Source organism: Monodon monoceros, unplaced genomic scaffold (genome assembly GCF_005190385.1).
Source record: "Monodon monoceros isolate NGI ecotype Baffin Bay Population unplaced genomic scaffold, NGI_Narwhal_1 Super_Scaffold_8, whole genome shotgun sequence".
NCBI classification, from domain to species: domain Eukaryota; kingdom Metazoa; phylum Chordata; class Mammalia; order Artiodactyla; family Monodontidae; genus Monodon; species Monodon monoceros.
In genome coordinates, this window is record NW_021703785.1 from 859292 (window position 1) to 875948 (window position 16657).

A 16657-nucleotide genomic window follows, 5' to 3' on the forward strand; every position below is an offset into this window, starting at 1 on the left:
CCCTGGGGGTCCTGTGAAGACCATCCCCCCTGAGACCCCCCTTGGTGGTCCTGTGAGGACCGTCCCCCGCCAGAGGTCCCCTCACCTCCCATAAGCCACCGTCGGCGGGGGCTCCCCTCTCCCCGCCCCCCATCCTTCACCCCTTTTTGCTTTGCTTTTCTTCTTTTGCAACCCACACTCCTTGCATCTCATTTAATTTTCTGAGACCATGAGCACAGGATTTTACCTGTTTTGTCCCCTGCCCGGTCCCAAGGGTGTCCAGCACCGGCCGACCCTCACAGCGGTGACCTGGGCAGCTCCCTCTGCTGCGTGCACCCCCCAACCCCCGGCATGAGGTCACAGCCACTCTTTGGGCAGGGCCTGGGGGTCACGGTCACATGTCCTTGGACTTGTCCCCACCGGCCTGGCAGATGGTGGTGATGAAGCCCCAGAGGAACCGCAAGGGTTGCAGGCATCGGCGTGGGAAGCCGGCCCCTGAGCCACGACGGGATCCCAGGAGCAGCCCTGCGGTGCGGCCGCGGACCCGCCAGCTGAGAAATCACCAAGGCAGCCCAGCTTCTCTGGTGGAGGCATTTCCACGTTCACGTGTGTCTGGTGCGTCCGGACGAGGGCTGCCCGGCAGCGTCAGGTTTCGAGATGACCCACGACTGTGAACCAGATGTAACCTGGGGCTCCTGTCCTGTGCGTTTAATAACGGGACGAGAGCTACACGCTGGAGGGTGTATTTTTCAGAGGACAGAGGGAAGCTCGGGGCCGACCGTAGGAGTCAGCGTCTCTCAGAAGCAGCCGGCACGAGACCGTCCGTCCACGTGATCTGCGTTGACCTTTACAGCGCGCCGGGTCCCGGATCTCACCCTCCCGCGTGGAGGCCGTGCTGGCGCCGGGCTGTCTAGGGTAAGCCCGGCCCGTGCGGGGGGCAGGGGGGGTTCCCCCTTTTCTTGGGGCCGGCAGTGCTGGCTGCGTCCGCCAGGCGGCAGCCCCTCCCTCCCTGGGTTCCCGCAGGAGGGGAGCCCTTGGCAGGCAGCGCCCGGCCCTGCTTGACCCACAGACACCGAGTGTCTCCCCCGCGCCCCGTGAGATGTACGCTGAATCTTCTGGAAACGCAGCTGCCTGTGAGCTGATGGGCGACACCCTTCCGTACGCTTAGGAGGTCCCCCAAATCCGCCCTCGCTCGGGGCTGATCCCCCCACACCCCCGAGGAGCCCGCCCAACAGCGCTGCGGCCAAGGGCTCGGAACGCGGCCCCTCCCCGCCTCCCTGACAGACTGCCGGGCAGCTGCCCCTCCCCCGCTGGCCCGGCAGCCAGCTGCGAAAGGACGGTATCCGTGCCGACGCCGGGGTTTCACTCTGTGTGAGAGGGCGTCGGGGCCACGGGAACCCCCTCCCCCCCCATCCTCCGTCAGGAGGAAGAGACGTGAACAGGACACACGCCGACCACCACGCCGCGCGCGGCTCCCTGCAGACGGAGCCCACGGGTCTGGGCTGCACACGCTCAAGCCGGCCCTGCGGCCAGGTCCACGGCACCAGAGCCCCGCCAGGTACGAGGAGCCCACCGTCACTCCTCAGCTTCAGGGGGAACGTGTTTCTTGCCCTTGCATCCGCGGGCAGATTCTGTTTGAGACCTTGGAGACCAAGGTTTGGAGAGGTTCCACTGCACCGGGGTGAGAACCCCTTAAAGAAGGAAACACAGGTGCTGGTCCCACCTGAAGGGGAGGTGAGTGTGCTGTGGTGAGGGACGCGGGGGGAGCCTCAGTCCCGCCAGGCCGCGGGCTGACTACCAGCTGAGCTGGCTTTGCTCTCTGCAGACGAAGCCCACTTGTCCAGGAAATATTTACCAAGGAACCACCTGCTGCTCTCAGGACCTGCATGCAGGGCAGACACAGACCAACACCGAGCTGTCAGGTAACGGGGACACTGCAGCTAAGCCCGTGAAGCCAGGGAGCCTGTGGGCCAGGGCCCGGGGGTGGCGGGTGTGACGGAGGGCCTACCAGAGGAGGGCGCCTGCAGCCCGAAGAGGAAACACCGCGCCGAGGGAGCGCGTCAAAGGCCCCGAGGCCAGGAGGCCTGAGGAGCCCCAGCACTAGCGAGGGTGGTGACCCGGGCGGGGAGGGTCCGAGAGGGCACCGGGGCCGGCCTGCTGCGTCCGGGAGAAGGCTCACCTCTGAGCCAGCTGTCGATGCTGCCAGACAGAAAGTGACGTCTGACCTTCCCAAACCCGAGAGTGACCTGAAACCTGAGATTCCCCCACAGGCAGGGGAGGGTCACCCCACCGCACCATCGTAGGTGGGCAGTGGGAGACCACATATAGCACCCCCGGGGCCCTTGTTCAGCCTGCACTGAGCGGTCCGGTCACTGTGGCAACGGCGCCCGCCGACCACCGAGCCCAGGGCCGGCCACCGCCTCGGCTGGGGCAGCAGGGCCGTGCCCGTAGCTATGGAGAAGGCTCATGGCAGCTTCTAACTGCAGGACTTCGGACCGTACGTCCCTATGCAGGGGCCGGAGCGGGAAGAGACAGAGAGACGAGGTGGCAGCAAGGAGGCCACGGGGGTCTCCGGGCCCCTGGACGAGTGCAGAGCCCGCCCGCCTTTGCCGATGCCTCTGAGTCATCTGACCCTAACCCACCGCCACGGAGCTGGGCAGAAACCTCCACGGAGCGCAGGCGGCCTCTCTCACGGCTCACGGGTGTCAGACTGAGAACAGTGCCTCGGACCCTCCCCGGGCAGGCTTACTGCACCGTGAGCTCCACTGCCTGGTCTGAGACAGGCCTGGGGACCACGGGAGATGGGGGAAAAGACGGCCACGGGGGGACAAGAGGCATGGGCTGGGGGGCTCACAGGGTGGGGGAGGAGGGCCACGCCTCACCTGGACGTGGAACACCCACCCCTGGGAGATGTCATGGAGGGGAGCGGGGGAGCTGGCCACAAGCCCGCCCCCCGGAGGGCCAGTGAGACCCCTGGGGGGGCCCACGGTCAGCCACCAACAGCCGCCGTCTTCTTGTTAAGTCACCGGACTGCCTGACACCGGTGCCGAGTGCAGCTGCCCTTCCTCTTGCTGGCCTGTCCCCGGTGTCCCACCGCCAAGGCTGTGAGGCTTTTCTGCGTCTCACTGCTGGGTACGCCGAGAGCTGGACCCACCGTGCCGGGTCCCCCTCCCCCAAGGACACCCCCTGTGCCGCTCCACGCGGGCAGCATCCACCTTCCCGCCACTCTCCAGACCCTTGAACCTACTCAAGCATCGTCCCCCGAGGTCCAGGGGCCTTGTCCATGGCCTTCCTGGCTGTAACTTCAAGGGAGAAGACAAATGGAGATGCTTTGCAGGATCGCAAACCCCTGTGAAGCCCCTTGAGGCGGCATGGCCAGCCCGAGGGGCCCTCAAGGAAGGCTATGCACTCCCAGGACAGTGGCTGCGCCTCCCGCCTCAGCTCGGCCACCCAGAGCCTGGCCCAGCGAGTTGGGTACAGAGAAGGACGGAGACGGTGGCCACCATAAGCCAACCCTAACAAGAGACCCCGCCCCGCGGGACCCAGGGCGTGTCGTCCAGCTCTCTCTGCCAAGTGATCTTCACCACCCATGTCCATCGGGAGGGCTCCCCCAGCTTAACACCTCCACCCCGCAGGCATCTGGATCTCCCCCAGCCTCCCCCTTCCCCCGGCACTGATCGGTGCTGACGGGACGACACTGACCAGCACCTTCTGTAGGACAGGTGTTGGGCGGTCAAACTCGCTGTCGGGTCTGTTTCCCAGATTAGACTTAATTCACCGAGCTGTGACCTGCCTTCCGAAACCCGACGGAGGGAGAGTCTGACGGCACCCATGCCCCCAGTGCCTTAGCGGGGCAGCCGCTCGTCTGCTGGGCGGGAGGTCGGCAGCCTCACCCCTTCCGAGGGGGGATCCCCAGGCAGCATCAGCCCCCCGCCCCTCGGCTCCTGGGTGCCACACCGCCCAGCGTGGCCGTGGGCTCGGAGGAGGTCTCCCTACCTTTCTGAAGGACGGACCCAGTTCTGCTTATAATAAAACAGAGTGACCCGTCCACACGCACCTGGGGATGCTGGTGAGATAGGTCATGACATTCTGGAACTCCTTGTCGGGGACGTCGCCGAAGGCCGGGTAGTCGGGGAAGGTGATGACGGGGCTGCCGTCCTGCCCCCGCCCACCTGGGGAGAGAGAAGAGCTGCACTCAGCACGGGGGGCGAGGGGTCGCTGCTCCCGGGTCTCGGCAGGACAGTCATTTTCCAGAATGAAACTCACTTTCCATGTTTCGGGCTTTTTTTTTTTTTTTTTTTTTTTTTGATGTGGACCATCTTTAAAGTCTTTATTGAATTTGTTACAATATTGCTTCTGTTTTTACGTTTTGTTTTTTTGGCCACAGGCAGGTGGGATCTTAGCTCCCTGACCAGGGATCGAACCCACACCCCCTGCACTGGAGGGCGAAGTCTTAACCACCGGACCGCCAGGGAAGCCCCTTCCATGTCTTTTATTATGAGAGAAATGTGTGCTATCGATGGAAATATCTGGAATGAAGTCACGAGCTGAAACAAGCACCCGCTGTTCTGCCACCGCTGGAGCTTCGCGGGAGCACGTTTCCTCCCAAACCCACTTCGTGCGCTTTTGTGTGTGACGGACCGCGCTGAACAGAAAGCTGGCATCCTGCTTCCTTCCTGACGGCGTGGACGTTTTCCATGCTCCACAGGTGACGTGAAGAGCATGTAAACATTGCACGTGCCACCAGGCTGCAGCCTGACCGCCTGCACACCCTGTGGCGACTTCGGGCAGACAGCTGCTGTCTGACGGGAGTCACCCCTTCGGCACCGTGTGTGGGGAGGCACAGGTGGAGCCGGCAGGGGGGGCACTTTTCCCAGGGGAGGTGCACCCGACACAGTTCCCGAGGGAAAACGAGGCAGTGGCCTTGGATCTGGGAAGGTGAGCACGGCTCCCCAGGGCCAGGCTGTCGGGAGGGCAGGCGTGGAGATGCAGGCTGGGAGTCTGGGCTGAGCTGTCCCACCGACGACCTGGGCGGCAGTGCAGAGGCCAGGAGGTGAGTCCAGGCGTGGTCTGCTGCCAGCCGGTGCCCTGCGCGGCAGGAGATGGCCACCTCTGCTCCTCCGGGGCTGGGTGCTTCCCTCTTCCCTTTGAACCGAGGCTGGCCTGGCCCATCCGAGGTGGCAGAAGTGATGCCGCGTGACTCTCAAGGCTGGTCTGCAGTGAACTTGCAGAGGCAGCCGGCCGCAGACAGCCTGACACAGGCGAGCACCTGGGGCCCCTTACAAGGGCAGACCCAGTTGACCCCTGAAGACCTCTCACTCTATCCACACCAGCTGCTCTGGTGTCCACTGGCAGCATCTGGGCAGTTCTGGTCGTCACTCTGGGGGGTGCTGGCCTCCGGTGCGTGGGGCTGCTCTACGTCCTACAATGTGGGACAGCCCCACGGGGGAGCCGTCCCCCCAGTGTCAGCGGTGCTGGGCTGCAAAGCCAGCCACCCCGACCTTCGCACACGGACACCCTGGCAGGAGGTTACGGCAGTTTGGTCCAGGACAGGCAGTGGGCACCGTGATAACTGGCCAGGGCGTCCTCACGTTGGGAGGCGGGCAACCCGGGTGTCCTGGCAGGTGGGAGAGGGATGGAGAGGACGAGGGCCACCTCCGCCCCGGGCTCTGCTTGGCCGACCCGCACGGGGTGTCCGCAAAAGCCCAGGATGCTCCAGCTTTGCTCCAGACGCTGAAGCTCAGGATGTGTCGTCTTCTAACCATTTCCCAGCCTTGACGACGTGAACCGACCCGGCCCGTCGGCTCGCGCCCTGCAGGTTGGGATGGCGGCGGGCTTGGCGGTCCTCAGCTCAGGGCCTTGCCACCCGCCTGTGGGCTCGCCTGAGCCCGGGGTCACCTTCCAGCCTCCCTCAGATGCTGGCGGAACCCCCTCCCGTGGCTGTAGCGCTGGGGTCGCTCTCTGCCCCCCTTGGCCGCCTACCCTCCTCCAGACACCCCCCATAGCCCAGGCCGGCGGTAGGGTATCTTGGTCACATCAGCTCCCTTGTCCTTGGCCCCCCGTGTGCTGGGGGACCTGGGGCCTGTGAGGCCCAGTGGTCAGTGACCTTGTAGCCGCCGAGCTGGGGCCGTGGTTACTTCCACAAAACCCCCTCCCCGAGCACCCGGCGGCTTCTGAATAACAAGAGGTGTGTCTGGGGGTCAGGGCCCCCCTGGGGTCTCCTCCTGAGGGCAGCGGGTGAAGACCTGAAGGAAGGTCAAGGTCATGACCCTGTCCTGTTGGGGACTTTTGTTTCTCAGAAGGACACCCCCCTCTCTCTCCTTCCTCCGTGAGGTGGGCGCCCCTTGCGGTGGTGGCCCCTCCAGGAACAGTAGGATGCCGTCTCCGCTGACAAACCTCAGAGGCTCAGCTTTCCTGCTCACGGGGCTCAGGCCTCAAGAGGTTTAACCCCAGAGCGACACCGCGGGTCCATGTGTAGGGGGGCAGGTGGGCCAGAGCCACACAGGGCACGGCCTGGGGAGCAGCTCCTGGCACCAAGGGACGGGCAGGTGAGCCCGGGGGCGCAGGACTGGCTCTCGGAGCTCAGGAGAGACCCCAACCTGCTGGCCAGGGGAAAGGGCCGCGAGCAGGGGGCCTTCAACCTCAGGCCCCTGACCGACAGCACAGCGAGCCTCGGTGGGCAGGCCTGCCCGGTGGAGCAGCGACCGCCCTGCTCCAGGCACTGCTCTCGCGCAATGCTCACGGCCTTGGTGGGCCCGAGGCACCAGCACCCTGGCCGGCCGGATAGGGCAGCAAGATGTCCCTGCAGGCTGGAGACAGAGCCTGGATCCCAGGGGAGGGTGGCAGGTGGACAGGGGCCGGAGATACGGAGCGACCCCAGGACAGGCTTGTGGGCAGTGCCGGCCCCTCGCCCTTGTCGGTGGCACCCCAGGGGCTTTTCCCAGAAGACGGAGCCACGGAAGCCAGACCCCAGGCGCTGGACACTGCACGGGGGCCACTGTGCCACACCTGCACCTCCTCCCCGTCCCAGGAAAGCTCTGGAATCCAGGAGACCACAGCCAGGAGCAGTCGGGCCACGCCCCCCTGGGGACCCAGCTGACCCCTGGCCGGCACTTGCCGGCTCTGAGCTGCCCTCATCACAGGCATCAGTGCAATGGGGGGCGGGCCGCACCGCACGGATTGTCCCCAGACCCCACGACGCGGTCACGGAGGGCCAGGAGGCCGACCGCCTGGCCGAGCAGACACTCCCCCGCCCGCGTCACACGGCCTGGCCTTCGCACTCACCAGACAGGTACGCAAAGCGCTTCTGCAGCTGGTCCTGGATGTCGGCAGCACAGAGCGGGCTGATGTCGTGGTGCATGATTTCATCTGCGGGGAGAGCAGAGCAGACGGAAACACGCTGTCATTTGGAGGAAATGGCCTTTCGAGCTATGTCTGGGTCAGGCCCACCGCAGACACTCGAGGGTCCAGCGGTCACGGGCCCGGAAAAAGGGATTCCAGTTTCCAGTAGAGAAACCTTTGTTTCGCAGAGCACAGAAAGCTGTGCGCTGAGTGATTCATCGGTACTTAAAGCGTGGCGTGTGTCAGAAGCACAGAGAAAGGCGGAGGGAGTGGAGGAAGGGACAGGGAGGGACATGGGGGGACAGAGGGGGACAGAGGGGGACACGGAGGGACAGAGGGGGACAGAGAAGGACCGGCGGGCAGAGGGGAGGTGGGGGGAGTGGGCCAGGACCGGAGCTGGAGGACTGACCCCGAGATGAGTGCTGGGGGAGCAGACACGCTTTGGTCTGAGAGCACCTACCGACGTCCTGGGAGTGGCTGGGCCGCCCTTGGGGTTCTCGCCTGTTGTCTATGCAACAACCCACTGGTCAGAGTGGAAACCTGGCCATGGCAGTGGGTTCAGACACACATGCGAGCCTCACCCCAGCCTGACACTGACCCTGAGCAGGGCGCTGAGCCCGGTACCGACAGCCGCAAGTCCTAGATCAGGGCCCCGAGTGACCCAGTCACAGCCTGGAGGCGTTGACCAGAAACAAAAGGTTTAGCAAGACTCCTGGTGGAACCCAGACACGGCCAGGGTCTGGGTCCATGCGGGGGCACCAGCAGGTGGCTGCTCGGGGGCCTTCGCGGACCTGTGTCTCTAGTTGCTGCTAGGTTGGTACCACGTGACTGACGGCCCACGTCTCGTGTCTCCAGACCCAGGTGTCCTGGAGAGTCTGCAGCCTTCAATGTTGACACAACTTCTCCACAGAGACTACAACTCACAAATGGCTTAAAAGTCAGCTCTCCTACACCCAGAAGAAGACCCAGGCCCCCAGGGCCTGGAGGTTCAGGTCACAGAGACAGTGACCGCCAGCTCAGGGTCAGGGTCAGGGTCAGGGGAGGCCCAGCTCCTGCACAGACCCGCTCTGTGTGCACACAATGCCTCACAGATAACCACCCGACAACAACTTTCCTGTCGCCCAGACGTAAGCAGAGACTCCAGGCAATTACCCAACACAGAGTCACTCTGAGGCGGGAGGGGTGCAGTGGGGAGAGGACAGCGCTTCCCTTCCGACTCCTGCAGGGTGGGGGCCGGGGGCGGGGTCTGCAGGTTGACCTGGTCCCTCTGGCACCAGCTCTGGGAGCCCGTCTGGAAGTGTCGCTCTGTCCGGAGCACTGCAGGGGACAGAGGCCCGCTCCCTGTCAGAGGCCAGAGGGAATGACCCCTCGCTGAGCTCACGACATCTCAGTGGTGCGGGGTCCCAGCTCAGTTCTACATGAGGACAAAGGGGAAGAAACATCAACTGCTGGAATCTCTGGCCACAAAGTGGTCCCCTGAGTCCTCCTGGTCTGCACAGCAATCGGAGAGTCCGGGGGAGGGGGCACCACCCTTTTATCTTCACACCGTTTCATCTTAACACAATCAGACTCCGGCAGCAAACTTCCTTCCCCTGGCAAACTGACTCGCATATTTTCTTTCTTTAAGGATGAGGATTTCACAATGCAGAGCAGGCCGCATCTGGCCCGTGCTGCCCATGCGAAGGGCCTCCGAGCGGCACCGTGCATGCCAGCGCTGCCTCGGGCCGAGAACACATGCAGGGTTGGGGCTCGAGAGACGCAGGGCGCGTGGACCCTGAAAATCCATGTCCCGGTGGCGAGGGTCTGGGTCAAGGAAGCCCATAGCGCGTGCAGAAGCCTGGCGTTCGTGTTCGAGGCTGGTCCCCGCCTTGCTGAAGCAGGGACAGGAGCCTGAGAAGGGCTCCGACGGAGGGGTCGGCAGCTGGCAAGAGGCCCTGGGCCGCAAAGTCCACTAAGTCTGTTACGAGCTAATTCTCTTCCTTGTTTATATCTGGCTGAACATCCACACCCGAGGCTTTTGTTTATTTTCTATCAAAATACACCCGTGATGCCCTTTCAGAGTCCTAAGTGGAGAGTCCGTGGGGTGGCCTCACCAACTCGCGTGGGTGGGATTCCTAGTCTACCAAGACCCCACCCAGGAAGCCCCAAACCAGAGCAGAGTGTGTGCAGAGGAATGGCCGCAAAGAGGTGACTCCAAGCTGGGGGACGAGGATGCCTGGGGCTCCAGACAGGCTCCGTTCCGGCCTCGGTCAGGCAGGGACCCATCAGCTCCCCGAGTCCCTGGTCGGGCAGGAGAGGCATCTCCATGGCAACCTGTAGTCCATGGGACGGCTCTGGGATTCAGCCCTTCGGATGTTGGAGATCTACACTCACTTGGGCTGAATCCTCTCTCACAGGCCATCCTGGGTATTTTTTAACAAGTTACTCATTACTGGATTAGGCACAAACATTTCACGTCACGAACGATGCATCGTTAACTCAGTTCACCACTGTTCTCCCCGATTTCCTGATCTCAAGACGTGAATCCTTATGTGTTTTAAAATAAAAGGCCCCACGTGGGAAGATGCTTAACCAAACTTGTGCTCAGGGAAGCCCCACCCTCAGCAGAGGGGTTGGCTCCCAGGCACCCCCGGAGGAGCTCAGGGAACCAGCCAGGGCCCAGCTGGCGCCGTAGGAGCTCTTCCGCCTGGGCACCAGGGACAAACCCTGAGCAGAGCCGCGGGAGGCCCTGGGGGACCACAGTGGGCACCATGTGTGCAGACGAGGCCCAGCGGCCTCCTACCATCCAGGCTCCAGACCTGCATCTTCCAAGGCCACGGCCCACTCGGCAGCGTGTCTGCAGCTCAGGCTGCATGGGAATGACTGCTGGGGCCTCGGCGAGGCTCATGTAGAATCCTCATCCCGCCCTGCCCCGCCGGCCATGGCCTTTTCAGTCGATCTCAGAGGAGTGCGGGCTTCTCAAGGCCACCCGCCCGCGGGGCTGGCGCTGATCAGACCCTCCTTCCGTGCGCTGGACAGCCAATCAGAGGCCAGGGCTCCCCGGACGCGTCTCCATCTGCCTCTTCACCAACACCCTGGACGTCAAAAGAGACCACCTGGGCAGCAGCTTCGGCCAGGTGGGCCCTGGGGCGCACGCTCCACACCCACGCCAGGGGCCCCGGATACGAAGCTTGCGTGCACGTTTCACAGCCTGGCTCGTGGATATTCACGCCGCACGCTTGGCGGTTTCAGAGCTACAAACAGCTTCTTAAAAAACAGCTTTTGGAACCCTGTCCCGTAGGACGTCAACTACATCACCTCCGCCACGTCCCGGGCGATGCAGGACATGGCAGACACCTGGCTTAGATGTCGCACTGCCCGCCGATGGCAGACGGCTGAGCCCTAGCGGGCCTCAGAATCCTCTCTAACACAGGCTCCAGGCAGCTCGCCAAGCACGCGGAGACCTGCCCCGACCTGCATCAGTGACCTGCGTCAGCGCATAAGCAACCCTCACACCCACTGACCCTCACACCAGCACAGAGCATTTTCCCAGGGGCTCCACTCACGGTGGGGGGCTCCAGACTTTCATTTCTCTGCACCTTTGGCAGAGCCCCCTCCCCAGTCAGGGAGAGAAGGGCTCCGCAGTCAGACAAACTGCGTTGGCAGGTGGATCTTAACTGCTGCGCCACCAGGGAAGCCCCCAAGGAGAATTCTGACCCGAGATCTTCTAAGGTCTGAAGCTGTGGGCGGAGCAGAGAATGACCTTGCCCTCAGTGAACGGGCAGACGCGCACCTGCAGCCACCTGTGAGCATGGACGGTCCGTTGTCCCCAAGGCTCACACAGAGCTGCTCTGGCCTCTGGGCCACCTCCTGGTCCAGAGGCCATGTTCTATTTTGCAGAATCGCCAGGGTCCCTGGTCTCCTGGGCAGTGGACCAGCACTCCACAGGCAGGTGGGAGCTGTGTGACCTTGGGCGTGTTACCAAACCTCTCTGAATTGGTCTCTTTGTCTGTAAATCAGGATAATTGCGGCATCTAGCTCTGGGGAGGCTTGTGCACACGTGCAGCATGGCGTCTGGCATGCGGTGGGTGTTTAATTGCTGCTAGTGTGCGACCTGGCACCTGGCCGCACTGCACCTCGGGGAGGTCGGGCCAGGAAAGGGCCGCATCCACCCCTCAGCCTCTCCCGTTTCTTCTGGCTCTGCTGCCGTTACCGAGAGCAGGGACGTGCCCACGGGGAAAGGCGGGTTCTGGGTGGGATGGTCCCACCCCGGCTTTCCCTGCTCCCGCACCTGCTCGGAGGCACAGCTCCGCCTAGGACCCTCCACCCGGCCTGACCGTCCTGCGTCTCTCAGCTCAGCTGGGGCCACCCCAGCGCCTGATCCCAGAGCGCCGGCACCCCCGCTGCGTGCGCCTCATGTGTCTCCAGAGCAGGCCGCCCGCCCCCAGGGCTCCCGAGATGACCGGAGTGTCCCCGTCTCTGCCGCCCGACCCACAGACACCCGGGTCACGGAGCTGGGGTCTGGCCGCGTGCTCGGACGGCCGGGTTCACCCTTGGTTCAGGGTGGGCACCCGGCTGGGGCCTGGGATGTCCGCTTGGACCAAGGGGCCTTGGACCCCGTAGAGGACCCAGAAGGGGCCCCCTTGCCATGGGCAAGGGCCTCCTTTGCATCCACACCGTGGAGCTCCAAGCGGGGTCGGGCTGCCCCCGCGAGGCCTCCCTAGAGAAGGGCCCTGATGAACTAGAATCAGACTGGCAGGACGGGGGTGGGGCGGGGGTGGAAGCCCAGCAGGAGGACTCGTGGCCACATCGCAGGCAGGTTAAGTTACTACACGTCACTCTGCGCAGTGACTCTTGAGTGCCCAGAGCAGGCTGGAGGGATGAGGGTGGTTCACACACCCAGCAGGGAGCCAGGCGGCAGGTGGGCCAGGTGAGAGGTCGGGGAGGACTAGGGCAGCCAGGGGCCTGGGCTGCAGCCTCCGAGCTCGGGCATCGGGTGTGGGCTGGCACGGAACAGAATCTCCGTGGACCTTTTATTACCAACAACGCTCATCCTAGTGACCCCCCTCCCCACGCAGCACCGGGCAAACGCTGCCAGGGTCCAGCTCCCGAGCCTGGCCGGCCCACCAGGCAGGTCGTCACACACGGTGGCCCAAGGTTACGATGACGCAGTGCGCAGAACTGCTGACACCCACCGGCTCCCCATGGCTCCTGGGAGCCCCCAGAGCCCGGCCAAGCTGGAAAGGGCCGGGGGATCTGCAGGCCGGGCCCACGAAGCAGCCCCGGGGCCAGATGGTGGGCGTCCCTCTCCTGGGCCTCACAGCTTCTCCCCCGGCCGAAAGTCCACCCCCGCCCAGGGCCTGAGGGTCAGTCCTTTCCAAACCTTCCTCCTCCTGGGCGTCCTGGGCCTGAGAGCACCTGCCTGATGAGTTAATGTTGCCACTTAAACATGCAACCAGCAGCCCACGTCCCCGCGAAAGAGCGGGTCTGAGAGAACAGCAGTCCCCGCCAGGCAGGCCCCCAGCTTCCGTCTGAGCTGTGCTGGAAGTCCCTTGGGCTCCTGCCTGCTCCAAAAGCAGCGACTCTCAGCGCCCAGTTAGGTGGAACCCGCCCTCGTGCTGTTTGCGTGTCATCCCGGCCGGGCGGGGCCTCCACAGGGATCAGGGACACGGTCCAGATGGGATTCCAGGCCCTGGAGATGACTGGGAGGGGGGCTGCGGCTGGGGTCACTCTGGCCCGGCCTCCCCGCAGGACGCACCAAGCAGAGGCCGCAGGAGGTGCCTCGAGGGCCTGTGGAGGACGTGACGCCTTCCCGGGGGGCCGACGGCCAGCAGCTCACACACCCTTCAAGCCACACCACCACCACGCCCTCTTTGGACGTGGGCACTTCGGGGTTCGGTGAAAGCCAGCAGGTCCGAGCAGCGCGCCGGCAGCAAGGCCTCACCCTCACTCGGCTTTGGGTCGAGCCTCCCGTCACGCTGGGCCCCCGGCAGCTTGTCGAACACGTCTCACGAACACACCACAGATACACACACGTGTGAGCCCACTGCTGCTTGGAAAGGAAGGAGATGTGCGACAGCTCTTTTCTAAAACAACCACATGTCAACAGTAAAAAGCAGCACGTCCATAAAGCTCAGGGATGTCCACCTCCTTCCGCCCCTCCTGGCTCTGAAGGCAGAAGGCGGGGCTGCGAGCAGAACCCCGGGGACCTGTCCATATCGGCCTCGAAAAGCAGCTCACAGAGCGGGCCGCGTGGGAGGCCAGCGCGGCCCCGACACCCACACCACGCTCCTGCAAGGGCCCCAGGAGCTCCCCAAACCCTCCCCTCGATGGTGGACACGCTCATCCCACTTCCTAAGTGTCCGCAGCTCGATAAATCTGAGACCAAACAAGGAACTGCATTAGCCTTCTCAAGACACATCCCTCCCCCCAAAAAAACAGAATCAACGATGCACAGAGCAGAGGAGGCTGGGGCCTTGGGCGACAGGGACGGGGGCGCATGTCACCCTGGGCCTCACCCAGGTGGTCCCTGCTGACGGGGTCCCTGATCGCCAGACGGGGCGGCACAGAGCAGAGTGGGGCTTGGGCCCTCCACGGACGCTGCCCCGCCGGAGCTTGACTGCGGAGCCCCGGACACGCACAGGAGACAGGGGACAGAGACAGAGGGAGAGAGACAGAGACAGAGAGTGAGAAAGACACAGAGAGACAGAGGGACTACGGGGGAGAGGCAGAGACAATGACACACACAGACACAGCGAGACAGACGAGACAGACCAAGTGAGAGAGACAGAGAGAGGAGGGGGTGGAGAAGGGGTGACGGAGAGGGAGCTGGGGGTTTGGCAGCGGCGGGTCGAGCACACCTGGCGACCTCACTGGTTTCAGAAGGGACAGAATGGGAGACCCTGGCCCTGGTCTGGGAGCGTGGCTCAGCCCTGCTGTCCTGCTGCGTGGGCTCCACTGCCCTGGATGCGGTGACGGAGCTGTGGTCTCGCCACGTGACTCTCATCCATTCCATCTGCCCAGCGCCCAGCTGCCGGCTCGGCCGGTGCCAACTGCTCCCCCGCCCCCACCCTGTACATCCTGAGCGGAAGTGAGGAAGGAGGTGCCGCGACCTGTCCGCAAACACCGGGCGCTCACAGAAGTCAGCATCCGCTTACAGAGCCAGGCACGGGCCACCTGGGGAGTGTTCCCCAGCAACGCCAAGGAAGAGGTCCCATCACATGTGCCGACAACTCTGGGAAGCTGGACCAACGCTTCCTTCTCTAGGAAACCAGTGGACGGTTTCCAGAGACTGGGGGAGAAGCCCTCCGCCCCTCAGGCACCCCAAATTGCCTCAGGACATTCACTCAATAGCCCGTTTATCTTAAAAATAAAGCACGTGTTAGAAAAACACCTAGAATTTTTGAGGGAACGTGATAAGAATCAGAGCAGGAGTGTAGCTTGGAAACAAAGGGACGGCTTTGATGACCACGCAGGTCCACGCAGGAGGGAAGACTACAGCATTCGCTAGGGAACGCACCGCCCACTGGCGAGCCTCTAAGCTCTAAGCCCCAGGAAGCGTTCCTTTCAGGATCCCAGCCTTGTCACCTTGCTGCCACCTCAGGCGTGAATCACACGCTCTCACCCTGGATACCAGCTTGTGTTCCGACCCGGCCACCCAGGAGGTCACCGTCCTGAGCCTTGTCCATCAGGAAGCTCACTGATTCCCATGTCTCACCTTCGGGTCACCTCGTTATAAAACCGGAAACTTCACGCACTGAAGGCTAGGGTGTGGCTGATTCATTAAAATTTACAAAAGACTATTGAACGCGCTGTTGGTCAATCCTTAGCAGAAGCACCCACAGCAAAATGAACTCAGGACAAACTACTTCCAAGCGAGCACCCTCCGTCCCTAGAAACGAGCCCAGGAAACTGGGCGCCCTCCCGGGCCCAGCTCTTTGTTCTCGGTCACCACGGGTGTGACCCTCCCCCAGCCAGGCAGGTACAGGAGCGCGAGCTGCAGACCGCCCGGCGGTGCTCCCCCCGCCGGTCCAGCCCTGGTCCCGCTGCGTGGAGAGCCCCCACCGGCGCCCCCCAGCATCGGCAGGTCTCCCGCAGCCGGAACAAAGGAGCGTCCAGGCGGAGCGGCGACTGTGGCCCGGTACCCGGCAGGCGCTGCCCGAGGATGAGAATGAGGATGGCGGGGAGCGACGCGCGGCACGCCCACCCAGGAGGCTGCCTTCCGCGCCCGCCACCCGGCCCAGACCCCGCGGACAAGTCCCGAGTCCGGCGTGGGCGACGCGCCAGGCCCCCGGGGCCCCGCCCCGTCGCGCACGGTCCCCACGGCGCCCACCGGCCGCGCACCTGTGCGGGTCTTCAGGAACAGCCACAGCGCGGACAGGTCCCGCGACAGCAGGGAGAGGAGGCTTAAGGTCATGCTGTCGCCCGCCGGCAGCGTCAGGAGGTGGCGACCGGCCGCCCGGAACGTCCGTGCTGGGCGCACAAAGGGACGTGGTCGGGCTCCATGTTCGCGCCGCCCGCCCGGAGCGCGAGGACCCGGGCTCTCCCCAGGGCCTCGGGTTTGCCGTCCCCGAGCCCGGGGCCTGCGGTCGGCTCCCTTGCTCTGCCCGCCGCCGGTTAACCGTACGGCCAGGCGGTGGCAGGGCTCGCACAGCGCCGGCTCCCTCCCCGTCGCCCGTCCAGACCCTCCCTGCGGGGGCCCCCCGCGCTCAGTGGCTCCCTAAGCCAGGCGGGCGGGAGGCAGGACGGCCGGGGTTGGGGGTGCAGGACCCGGCCAGGACCTCCCAGGGGCGAACCCCCAGGTCCTCAGCAGCCAGACCTCAGAACACCGCCGCCAGGGGCTGGGGCACGGGGCGGGTGTGTGTGTGCGTGTGTGTGTGTGTGTGTGTGTGTGTGTGTGTGTGTGTGTGTGTGTGTGTGTGTGGCTGAGAACAAGGAAAATGGGACGTTGGGGGGGGGCGGCCGCCGCAGGCGAGGGGGGGCCCCCAGGGGAACTCGTTAAAACGCAGAGTTTGGTTCTGCAGGTGGCGCTCCCGGGGGAGGGGGAGGCCAGGCCGCCCCCCAAGGACCAGATCTCCAGCAGGAAGGACCCGAGGGGCTGAGCCCAGCCTGGAGCCGACCCACCTGGAGAGGACGGCCCTCGGGCTGGACCAGGACTGCCTGTGGCTGTGCATCCACGGGCAGCGAGGGCTCCGTCCTCTCCATCGTGGGAATGAGGCAGATGTGACCTCCCCCAGCCTGGGCCCCGGGCCGCTCACCCCAGGGGAGGCTGTGGAGTCCAGCTGCTCTCGCCACTGGGGGCACCGGTCACGGCACAGCCAACGCGTGCCCCGTCCGCGCTCCCGTCGTGTGTCACGTG

At 64.3% G+C, this 16657-nt stretch overlaps 1 protein-coding gene across 1 annotated transcript in view; it reads right to left on the bottom strand.

The window, feature by feature from the left end:
* Positions 1-16657, bottom strand: part of MCF2L (MCF.2 cell line derived transforming sequence like) — a 103815-nt gene that overhangs the window by 22979 nt on the left and 64179 nt on the right. The window contains exons 3-4 of the mRNA XM_029210492.1: positions 7264-7347; positions 4037-4151 (exon numbers count right to left, since the gene is read on the bottom strand). Coding sequence (XP_029066325.1) covers positions 4037-4151; positions 7264-7347 — 199 coding nt within the window. The remainder of the gene's footprint in view (positions 1-4036; positions 4152-7263; positions 7348-16657) is intronic.